The sequence below is a fragment of the Rhineura floridana genome, chromosome 9 (assembly GCF_030035675.1).
Source record: "Rhineura floridana isolate rRhiFlo1 chromosome 9, rRhiFlo1.hap2, whole genome shotgun sequence".
In the NCBI taxonomy this organism is placed as follows: domain Eukaryota; kingdom Metazoa; phylum Chordata; class Lepidosauria; order Squamata; family Rhineuridae; genus Rhineura; species Rhineura floridana.
In genome coordinates this window covers 6,518,557-6,531,279 of record NC_084488.1, presented here as the reverse complement: position 1 = coordinate 6,531,279, position 12,723 = coordinate 6,518,557, and the positions used below count along the sequence as shown (strand labels likewise).

At 38.9% G+C, this 12,723-nt stretch overlaps 1 protein-coding gene across 4 annotated transcripts in view; it reads right to left on the bottom strand.

The window, feature by feature from the left end:
- Positions 1–1,008: 1,008 nt before the first annotated feature.
- The window catches only part of CPEB2 (cytoplasmic polyadenylation element binding protein 2), a 112,391-nt gene continuing 100,676 nt past the window's right edge, over positions 1,009–12,723 (bottom strand). For all 4 annotated transcript variants that reach the window (XM_061583824.1, XM_061583826.1, XM_061583825.1 and 1 more), the window contains one exon: positions 1,009–5,239. In XM_061583824.1, the coding sequence (XP_061439808.1) occupies positions 5,012–5,239 (228 nt within the window). In that variant the 3' untranslated portion in view covers positions 1,009–5,011. The remainder of the gene's footprint in view (positions 5,240–12,723) is intronic.

The following is a 12,723-nucleotide window of genomic DNA, read 5'->3' as shown; positions in this document are numbered from 1 at the left end:
AGCTGATTAAAATGGAGGTCAAAATGAAAATATATAATAATAATAATAATAAATTTAATTTCTTCGTCGCCTATCTGGCCAATGGCCACTCTAGGCGACTTACAAAATTGTTAAAATACAATTGATAAAATACAGTCATACAATATAAAAACAACACATCTGCAGCAACAATATTAAAACTGGGCAGGAGGCATTTCAGTTATAACAATTAACCCTCCCCAGATACCCTGAAGGCCTGCTGAAAGAGCCAGGTCTTTAAGGCTTTCCGAAACACATTTAAAGAAGAGGTGTGCCGGAGATCTTGTGGGAGGGAATTCCAAAGAGTGGGGGCCGCCACTGAGAATGCCCTCTCTCTTGTACCCGCCAATCTGACAAAAGAATGTGTCCATTGTTGATAATTACTTTAAAGATATTTGGGAACTCTTCTGTTCATCAGCATGTGAACACAAAATTATAATCCAAGGCATGATGTCATAATGGCATGATAAGGAATGCAGAGGGGCCCCAATGATGACACTTTTTGGTGAGAATCTCAATCTAGAAAACAGTCCATCTTGAGGGCATTCTCTTGCACTACCACCATCCTACTTATCACACAGAGATATCAGTAAGTGAACTGTGTTATGTTAATTGAATGCAGGGCCTTGAACCTCCAACAAGCATGGCAGGTATGCAGCCTACTATACAAAGGTAAGAATCGCACACATTGCTCCATCCACATTTGCCCTGCCCACTTTTGTCTCTGACTATGCCTACCACTGGCATGTGGTCTCCAGAACGGTTGTTAATGAGGGAATGTGACCCTTGGACTGAAAAAGATTACCCACCCATGATTTAAATATTACAAATGTTTGATTTCAAGAGAAATTAATAGAGAGAGCAGTTTTTTACATGAAGGTAACAAAACGTTTATTCTAAGAAGTTTAGAATTGTGAGAGAGAAAAAATCCTTTACTTGATGGGGTAAGCAGTTTTTGTCCATGACTCAAGTAGAAAACAATGCAATTCTGAGAAAAAATATGCCAATAACTTAATAGTTTATTAGTCAGTCAACAATATTACAAATATTTAAAAATTACTTATTATATAAATAGTTGGCAGCAAACTATTCCATTACAGAGTTAAATTACCAGTACAACAGACAGACTGGAGATTTAGACACCTGGAAGATAACAGTAAAATGAACTAAAAGATTTTAACAGAAGATTTTAAGCTGAAGGCGATTAACTAGGGAAGCAATCCACCAACAATGCTGCTGGGTGACCCCATTTATTTCACTGGGGCTTTTATGGGGCTACACTGAAATCAGTGGAAGTAGCTAAGCAACAGTGCTTGGTGCATTGGTTCCTTTGTGTCCATAAAAAGCATGGGTTTTCTTTTTATTTAGAAAAAAACTGTTTTAACACCACATTAGGAATACAAAATAAAATTAACTGAAAATATTAATTTGCATATCAAAGAACCATTTATAATTACAATCCAAACACTCCATAAACCACTTGTGCGATTTTTTTTACAGAAACTCGGAATTTAGAAACTAGTTGCTTTAATATTACAAAGATTTAGCCTCCAAAAATAATTCAACATAAAATAAACTTTTAGCAATTAGCGTCATAAAATTATATATTTCCACATAAAAATACAAAATAATATTAATGACAAGAATATGAAAAATTATTCCAAGTATTTTTACTATTTGAAATAAAACAAACAAACAAAACCCAAAACGACAACAAAATAGAAATATGCATGAAAAAAGTCTCTCCTTTTGTTAGCAAAACACTATCCAAAATAACTACGATCATTTACATCAGTACAAAGATTTCTGAATTTTAAAAAATATTTGCAATGACAAAAGGGGTTTTCTTTTTCTGACAGTAAAAAATGACACTGTGGATAAAATTTGCAAAAGATGCAATGAAAAAAATAAAATTTGCATTAAAAAGGTTTACACTGTTATTCTTTTTATACAAACATTAGAAACAGTATTGCACGTCACAACACAGAATCGAGGTTAGTCAGCCTTCCAAAATGTGTTATATTCAAGTTTTGTAGCATCTTTGAGGAGAGGCTCTGTGCAGCCAGATGCAACAGGGAATAAAATATCAAGTGTTTTCCATACACAAATATATAAATGCTAAATGTTTCCTTCTTAACAAAAAGTGTGGACTTTAAAGTATTTTTTCCCTCCACAGTCATATGTTTGGGCAGCAATATGTGCATTTGGGGAAACAAAAAAGCTTTAAAATACAAAAATACAGTAAAATTAACAATCTCCTACAAAAATAGTAAAATAAATATGATTTATATAAACATAAACCAATACAGTGTTGAACAGTTAATAGAATTAAGGGCACAATACAGCAGGGACGTCTCTTACATTATCTTCCATTGAAATAACTGGAGGTGTGCAAGAGCACAGCATATCAGCCTCCACTGAAATGAATGGGAGGTAAGAGAACTACTGTGCCCAGTAATTTCAGAGAGTGCTGATGTAGGAGTCCTTCCAGCTGGATTGTGCCCTAAGAACATGGATTTAAAAAGGAAGAAAAAGAGATGTAGGTTACCGGAGTTATTAGCCTCAACAGCTTCAGAACTGAAGGGACAAGCATAGCCTGATATTTAGAATAGTTTACCGATACCGAAAAAAAGATATCATTGTGTTTTCTTATAGCTTTATTTGGGGGGAGGAACAAAGGATTTTTCAACATCTCCAATTATTTCAATTTTCCATATTCATTTTCATTATTTAAAACATGTAAAGACTCTTTAATTTTAAACTTCAAGCAAGGAATATGAAAATAAAGTTAAAAACATCTGCTGAATTAAATTATATCTAAATAATTAACATTGCAAAACTACTGATTTTTCTTTTCTTTTCTAAATTCCAAAAATTGAGGTATAGCAAAGGAGATGTCATCAGTCAAAAAAAAGTGTGCCTTAAAATAGCTGACTAGTTGGAAAAAAAATCTCTCATAGAGATATAAAAATAGTGCATAACAAATGTCAAAAATGGATCAAGGTCTGGTAGGGTTTAAGGTTAGAAAAGAATACTCCAAAAAATCTGGAGGATCATGGTTAAGTAACAAATAGGGTACACTGACAAACAAATCAGTTAAAAAGCTCTTCTTAAAACAGCATCAACTTTAAAACTTTAAAAACTTGAACCACAACCACAACAAAACAGCAGAGTTAGACATGAACCACACATTGAACAGTACAAAAAAGCACATTGCAGACAACCAATATCAGAGCAACACTTTGCTTACATGAAGGATTGTCCCCAAGGGATTGCCAAGAGCACACCCCTTGTAAATTTCTCTTGGAATAAGATTTTCAATTCTGCATTTTCCTTTGTTGGGTGCTTGCTTAAACTGTAGAGTAGGCCTTTCTTCCACTGAAACATAAGGGCTAGTTGCATTAAATGTTTTGTGGTGGACAGAAACACTGCTAATGAATTTCTTGCATTTTGTATCAAGAAAAAGCCCCCCTCCAAAAAAAATTCTTGCAAGCAATGTCATTACTTAGAATTCCTTCATCAAAATTAAAACACTATGCTTGACTGTCCGTCAACTAACTACATTTCATGCAACTGTGACCCTAGTTTGACAGAAGTCTTAAATATACCTAAGGTCAAACAAGCACACACAGTTTAAGCCAGATTTCACTGTTGTCTTAAAGGTAAGATTTAGCTTATGCAACTAGCTGTCTGTATATTACACTATCTCCATTTTGACTTTATTTTAATTCTAAAGCATTATGTTTTCTTGTATGAACACATTTTAATGCTCATTTCTCAGTAGTTTCCCATTTGGTGACTGGTTAGCAGTGGGCTGGCCATCTTTGGTTTGTAAAGGAAGTTTTAACCATGAAAAATTAAGAGGGCTGAAATAAATAATTTTTAAAATTCTAGTATTTTGCTCAAACATGTCTATGCTACATCACTCCACACTAATTAGAACCACACATCACAAAGTTGCACAGGGATTACAATATTACATCCAGTCTGCAAAAATTGAATTCCACTACCAACCAAGTCACAAAATGGCTGCACTTTCTAATCTAAAACTAATTTGCATATTGTACACATGTAGGACATTTTTAGGGAAAAAAACTTGAGTCACAATAATGCATGCAAGTCTCTTTTGTTACAAATTTTGCAGTTTCCTCATGCAATCTAGATTTCAGATCCTTTAAAAAAAATTGTAATAACTCGTCTCTTGTTAGATCTAGTGCATGCATATGGTGTATACAGGTAAGTAAACATGCAATTTTTCACATTCTAAAACTATGGCAGTTTATGCCATATTGTGCTGCCTGCATTTTAATTGGTAATGCAGTGTATCTTAAAACGTTTTAATCCCGTATTAATAGGTGGCTTTACACACAACACCTATATAGCAGCAAAGCTAATACAGCTTGTGATTATAAATGTTTAAAAATAGCTAATAAATCAGATTATCTTGAGGTATTATTTCTCGCAAGTCAAAATGGAGAGCAAAAAATCAACCCTAATTTTTTTAAAATTGATGTATACACTGAAAATAGCAACAACAATAAAAATAAGCTTTTTTTTGTAGCAGACATATCCCATCTTCACTATTTTTGCTACCTTTGGTAAATTACTGGGGCAGATCTTGAAGTTAAAAACCCATGTTTAGAAATAAGTGCACGCTTCACCCACTAAGTATAGCAGCAGACAGTGTGCCCCTATGCAAAAAACATTCTCATATCTAGTTTTAATTTTACATATAAAAATAAGTTGGAGAAAATACAAAAAAACTTTTTTTATTTTAACATGAAAATATCACAAAAATTAGTAAGCCTGAGATGTAGGGTTTTGGTGAAAAACAAGAGGCTTTGTAGTGTTTTGGCTGCTGAAAAAGATGCACGTATTGAGAGTTGGGGTGAGAAGCAGAAGAATGCACTTATTTCTTCTGCATGTCAGTATCTTCAAACACAGTAAGCCACATGCACCCTTTGTTCTTTAAACAGATGCTGGAAATCCAGGCTCAGTTCCAGCGGAAGTGGATCTGGCGTGGGCGGTCAGCCCCTTCTTTAACCAATGGCTTATGGAATTCACGTCCTGCCCGAGAGTGGATATTCGCCCAGCAAAACTCACAGTAATACTGCAGGCAAGTGACATTGGCACAAAAAAAAGGAGCAAACTTTCCACCACATCGTGCGCCTTGGCATTCATCACACATCTGGTCATCCAACACATATGGCTTTACCTCCACCTGTTTTAAAAACACGTATAGATGAAAAGTTATCTGATTAGCTTTAAATATTTGTACTTAAAATATACCGTGTTAAATCTGGATTCTGGGTGGCATGCAGGGGCTTATTCCGTGAATATGGCCCATGTCACTTTAGTAATGATCGATAGTGACTGGCCCAAATTAATATAGTGACCTTCATGCAAACAGGAGTTTGAACCCAAGCCTTCTCATTTCAACTTTAACAATTTATCCACTATACCACATTGGTTCTCTCATTATATTAAGCAGTTAATATTTGGTGGGAAACAAGGATAGTAGTAAGAAGCAAAACAAGTGTACAGCATTGTTTCTATACACAGGGCTTAAAATGGTAGAACTAAAAAATTCCCAACAAACAATCCGACTTGCCACTCTTGTTTCCTTAACTCCTCTCCAGTGTTGCCAGGCACTATTTACAACTGTTAAACAAAAACAAACTAAAAATGAAGATACTGAGGCACCAAAATACTACTACTAAAAAAACCCAAGAATTTATATTGGAAATTATTTATTTAATCCACCCCTCTATGTTTCATAAGAAACCTCAAGGCAATTCACAACAATAAAAAATACGTTACAAATACAGCAACATCTACAGAGTCAGGGCAGATACAACAAGCTGGCAGTAATGATCAACAAAGGCAGATCAAGAGAACAAATAGGCTTTTTTTTTAGCCAACAAAACAAAAACACCTCACCCTCCTACAGTGCCACTGAAATCCTTCCATGAGTGGTCAGGGGAAAAATGTTAACCAAGAAAAGAAAATGTTCCAAAATTATTTGATTTAACTACAACTTAAGTAAGAAAAGGGTATCATCCATAGTACTAAACAGTATTTTACACATTTAAAATATAACCTTCTAATCTGTATTTTCTTAAAACCTCTGCTAATTAAATCTTAATAATAGGATCTCTTTATTTCTGACCACTAGTAGTGTTTATTCAGTCCATGTGCAAAAAGACTCCTTTCCCAAGAAATTCACACTGTTACATTTGGTCTGCAAGCATAACGTGTGAAAAATCTATTCAGTCGCTATTTTAACAACTAAATATAGATGGCTTCCTAAACCTCTATAGTTGAAAAATATCTATGATGTCACTTTTTCATGTCTAGCTTATAATTGTGAAGGCATCATGAAGATGGACACAGCCACATTAACTTGGTATCTATTGGACCAATTAATGCAATAAATTAATTAAACTCTTGTTGCAAAAGTATTTTCACAAGAGAATGTTCCAGAAAACATTTTCTTTGAGTAAACGATTAAATCATCTCCTCCCCCCTACATTTTTACATGAAAAACAAACATCTGGACTACAATAACTGACTGTAATTCAGTCAGTTTCATAATACGGTACCTTTAAAATGGTTTTTGTAGTTTTTTTAGAACCTAAAATTAAAGGGGAGGGGGAAATTTAGGCAAAAAATAAATTTTGTAACTTATCCTGGTCCAATAGATACTGATGAGTATGTATTTTTGTGTGTGGTGATGACAGCATACTCTTCAGGTACAAAGAACTGAGTGAACCATTCATATACACTCATCAATAAATCTGTCACAAAAAGACACGTTCCCAGACAAACTGATATCATCTCCAGTAATTTTGCTACAACTGGTAATAAATGTGCTTAAGAGTTAAAACTTAATTACCAGACCATTTAGGAGCATCTGATTATTTAGTGGGGATGAAACTTAGTACAAAACAATACTTTAGAGAAAATCTTGAAAAGCAACACTGAAGTCATTTACATAAGTAAATAAATACTTTTTAAAAAACTAAAAGTGTAAAATGAATGTTATATACACACAGTTATAAATTAGGTTCATATGTGTGTGCATGTTCACAACATTTTAACACAATTTCTTGATTGCCTATTCGTAATCCTAGTTCAACACAGAACTAACTTTATACACTTTTAAAACTTTTTTAAAAATTAATTCACACTTTACGCTTCTTGGCTTTGATTTTCTATGTCTAATTTATACTTTAACCTCTCTAACTGTAACACACTAAGCTATTTCTCAGCGTGCTCTTGTAAAGGTGTCTGTTTAGGTTCAATGTGAATTCCCAGGCTGCCAGAGAGAGACACCTATCTGACATGTTTTCTTCCTCATAAATTTGACTACCAGAATGGAAAAATGTCGTAAGTCCAGTGCCTAATTTGTGCGGCTGAACTCTAGCAATTTGTGCTAAGAAAGGAAATTGAACCCCATAACAAACAGCAAATAAATTGACACATCACTTAAAGACGACACCTTTTTCTCTCTCTTTCCCTCTTGTACAATGAATAAATCTTTAATTTTTCAAGGTCAAGAGTTTAACAAAAGGAGTTCAGGTAAAACACTGCTGCATATCATGCTAAAATACTGCAAAAACATTTATAACAGAATGCATCTGCGAATAAATGTTCCCTGCTTTAAGTGACATAACCCTGAAGTACACCCTTTACTTCAAAGACTCTTGAAAGACTAAGATATAACATGAACAACATCAATTAAAAAAATATGAGTGGGTTTACAAAAGCAGACTTTACAATAGCAGAACCTGGCAAAGTACAGCATCTGTGTATGCAGCCTTTACATAAATGGTGCTCCTCTGTATTAACATGGTCTTGCTCTGATCTTGTTGCTGGCCCCACAAGTTCCTGAGGTACTCGGTAGGGCACTGGGAATTCTTTATTCATTGCTGAAGTTTTTAAAAGACTATATTCAGATTTAATAAACTAAATCCTACAAATTATTAAGAACAGATTTTATTTAAAGTATTTTTGTGTTGGCCAATGGTTTCTAACAAAAACATCTAACCCCCCCCCAAAAAAGTAAAGTAGATTATTTAAAGTAGATGCACAAGAAGAATCTTTCGTAATATGAGCACTTTATAGCCCTGTGTAGACTTTCAATCTAAGTAGAACTGCTATGTGTGAAGGGGCGGCGGTGGCATTGTGCTCACTGATCCTGGCCCCTTGCTGTACTCAGTGTCCATACATTCATACATATCTGCACCTTGTTCCTTGCTGCCACTCCACTCCCATGGATGGGTTCCTCGTTGCTCATCTGCTATGCCTACTGGCCTGTGTGTGTTGTTGTTCAATGCCAGTTCGGTACACAGTAAGACCACTCACATCCATGATTTGATTGTGGATGAAAGTGCTGATTTGGTGTGCATTACCAAGACCTGGGTGGGCGAGCTGGGAGGAGTTGATCTGACCCAGCTTTGCCCACCTGGATACTCGGTGCAACACCAGCACAGGCTGCAGGGATGGGGAGGGAGGAGTTGCTGTGGTCTACAGAATTTCCATCTCGGTCACCAGGAAACCACTCTGTCTTGGAGCTGGGTGTGAGGGCCTGCACCTGGTGTCGGGCCAAGGAGACAGTAAACTAGGGTTACTGCTGGTGTACCATCCACCCTACTGCCCGGCAGCTTCTCTCGGCATCTCGGCTGTGGTATTGGAGGAGCCCAGAACACTAGTGCTGGGTGATTTCAATGTGCACGCTGAGGCTGCCTCTAGTGTTCCGGCTTGGGACTTCATGGCCTCCATGACGACCATGGGGCTGTCTCACATTGTCACTGGCCCAACGCATAGGGCAGGGCACACCCTTGACTTGGTTTTTGCTCCAGATGGAGGAAGGGATGGTCTGGAGATAGGGTGTGTGTGGATGTCACCCCATTGTGTGTTAGAGTAAACAAATATTGCATGGTGACTTTAAGGGATGCTTGGGAAATATCCCATGTACCTGTTCACCATGATGTAACTTCCTAATGGGTGGGGTTTAGTTACCTGACTTCCTTCTCCTTTGTCCTGGGGGATTTTGAATATTCTCCATTACTTGCTGATCCTCCTGCTTTTGAGAGAGGCCACATGGCATGATGCTCTCTCTAAGAGCATCCATTACCAACACCAAGATGGACTGAGACCTATATTTTCTTTCTTCTAAGCTAGAGCCTATGTTCTTCTAAACATATGAAAAGATCGTAAGTAAATATTCTTTTTCTTTTACCTAAAGAATTGTGTCTGTTGTTATTTATATAGAGAAAGGTGGGCTGGTTTACATTCTCACTCCGCTGCTTGTGTTTTTATACCTCTGCTAAGAAATAGGACCAACCAAATTAGTTCCTATTTCTGTGTGTATTTTTATAATACCGAACATTGTCATGGTCAGATCACTTCCTGGTAACGTTTAGACTTATGGCTCTGATCCTTCCCTGCAGGGGGTGGTGGTGGACAGATTAAGATGGTCCGCCCAAAGAGACTAATGGAATCCACAAGATTCCTGAATGCCCTGGGGGAGTTCCCAGTAGACTGAGCAGGTGACCCTGTTGAAGCCCTTGTCACGCTGTGGAACAGCAAGGCGTGCCGGGCTCTTGACACGGCTGCCCCCCGAGCTCCCTCTCTGGCATTGTGGACCCCAGTTTGCCCCTTGGCACATTGTGAAGGGCAATGAAACAGACTGGACGAGGGCTAGAGCGCAAGTGGTGAAAGACGTGCTGGGAGGCTGATCGGGCACAAGTAAAACATCATAACCATGCCTACTGTGTGGCGGTGAGGGCAGCGAAGAAGGCCCACTTCTCTGCTTCCATCGCATCCTCAAGTAGCTGTCCAGTGGAGCTTTTACATATTGACAGGAGTCTGTTGACATCAACTCCAGGAAATAGAGTTTCAGACCCTTCGGAGTCCCACTGTGCATTGTTTGCAAGGCTCTTGAGGGTAAAGTTGCTTGCCTCTGTAGCAGTCTTGATGCCTCATCCACATCTACTGTAGTCCCCAATGAGGTGTCCAGTGCAATGTCTGTTGCAACTTCTTGGGAACGGTTTCAGTTGCTGCAGCCTTATGATTTAGACAGGGTGCTTGCGATGATGCAGCCAGCAACGTGTCCTCTCGACCCTTGCCCTTCTTGGCTTATTAAAGCTTGCCGAGGGGGTTTGACAGAGGGGATCCAGGGTGAGATCAACGCATCATTGCGGGAGAAAGTGGTTCCAGCCGCCTTGAAAGAGGCAGTGATCCAACCACTCCTGAAAAAGCCCACCCTGGACCCATTGGTTTGTGACAACTACCGACTGGTTGCAAATATTTCCTTTTTAGGAAAGGTGATTGAGAGGGTTGTGGTGCAGCAAGTATTCTTGGATGAAACAGATCATCTTGACCCATCCCAGTCTGGGTTCAGGCCTGGTTATGGTACTGAATCAGCCTTGGTTGCCCTGATGGATGACCTTTATCGGGAGAAGGACAGGGGGAGTGCGACCCTGTTACTCTTACTTGATCTCTCAGAGGCTTTTCATACCATTGGCCATGGTATCCTTCTGGGCCAACTTGGTGAGATGGGTATTGGAGGCACTGTTTTACAGTGGTTCTGATCCTATCTCCAAGGTCGCTTTCAGAAAATAGCATTGGGTGACTGTCTTTCAAGCCCCTGGAAGTTGTGCTGTGGAGTGCCGCAGGGTACCATCTTGTCCCCCATGCTGTTTATCTTCTATATGAAGCCCTTGGGAGTGGTCATCAGGAGATTTGGGGCGAGGTGTCAGCAGTATGCTGACGATACCCAGCTCTATTTCTCTGTAAAATCTGAATCGGGAGAGGCCGTGCAAGCCCTGGACTGCTGCCTGGACTTGGTGGTGGGCTGGATGGGGGCCAATAAACTGAGTCTGAATCCTAGCAAGACAGAGGCACTGTGCATTGGTGGTTCCTGAGTTTGGATAATTAGTCAGTTGCCTGCTTTGGATGGGGTCGTACTCCCTCTGAAAGAGCAGGTTCGTAGCCTGGGGGTGCTCCTGGATCCACCTTTGTCACTAGAGGCCCAGGTGACCTCTGTGGCTAGGAGTGCCTTTTACTAGCTTCAGCTGATAAGACAGCTGTGGCCGTTTCTGGACCGGGATAGCCTGACCATTGTTGTCCACACACTGGGTACCTCCAGGCTGGATTACTGTAATACGCTCTATTTGGGGCTGCCCTTGACGTAGGTCCGGAAGTTGCAGCTAGACAGCCAGAATCTGTATAGACAGAACTATATAATAACTATAACTTGAAGAACCTATGCTTCAGCTTGGTTTTCCCCACCCCCCCATTCTTTTTTCCTTGTTGTGTCACATCTTTTTAGATTGTAAGCATGAGGTCAGGGACCGTTTTAGTTCTGATTTTTGTAAGCCACTTTGAGAACCTTTTTGGCTCAAGGATTGAGTATAAAGGCGTTAAACAAACAAATTGGCCAGAGATTTTATAATATTGGATGGAGACATGGCTGTCATCTAGGGAAGCTTATTTGGTAATACGGAGGACAAAGGAGCAACTGGTCTACCCAACAACCAGTGTGTGCTTGGATTAAGATGCACTTTCCTAGGTAGATGTCCTCTTAGAAACAAACATTAAACAGAGCAATCCATCTTGTTGGAAGCTGGTGGGACTGGAGCTGGCAGAGGAGAACCAGTGGAAGGGGCCGCCACATCCAGCTACACTTCAGGGGCCTTTGAAAGGGCGTTGTGGAAGGAAATAAAATTCATGTTTTGGTCCGCTACTCCCTTTCCCTGCATACTGGCTGAGGGGACAGAGGGCTGTGAGAGGGAGCTGAATGGGACCTGGATGTAGGGTAAGTCCCCCCCAGCCTCTCCGCTGACACACCCCTTTTGGGGACTGTGCACCAGCTTCCACTTCTCCAATCAATCACCAGCTGTACCAGGTTTGGTCGGCTGCGCCGGGGGTGGAGGCTTCTGCTGGCATAGCCTGGCTGAGCCGAACCCCAACCAGCTCACCAGGGATCCACAGTATCCATTTCCACTCAGCCTGGCATATATATGACTTGGATTGCACCGTAGGTTGCAATCCTAAACCTTAAGGCATTTATGTAAAAAACAAACAAACTGAGATGTGAATAGGGACCTTTTTCTGCATAGCATTAAAACAATAGGAAAATTCCAATATATTTGTTGTAGCTCTCTAGGGATATTATTTCATTCCCTGTTGTTCTAACTGTGAAGGAAAAGAACATTTTTACAGAATGTGGTTAGAGGACAGGTTTAAAAAGCACAGCTTTAAACTTATTAGATCTATGAATTAATTTAAAGAGGAATGTAGTTCACAGCAAATCTTCACCGTGTCTAACTGGAGATAAATTGATGAGAGGATTTAGATAGCAAGTCAATAGATATGGGAAGCATTTGGACAAAAGCTATCAATTAAAAATACAAAATTAAAAATACATTGATGAAAAATATACTACATACTAAATCCCCTAGAGATGGAAATATGGTTTGCTTCAGTTACATTCAACATGGAGGACATTAATAAACCTATCCTAAATATGATGCAAGGCTGAAAACCTTTACCCGTTATTTGAAATGTTTAATTTGTTTTGTACACCCATGAAGGTATCTATATACAACAGCAGCACTGAAATCCCGTAAGGAGGAGTACCTGCAAAAATACACCAATACCTTCCTCTTTCAACAAGCTTTTTAAATTGAGACCTTA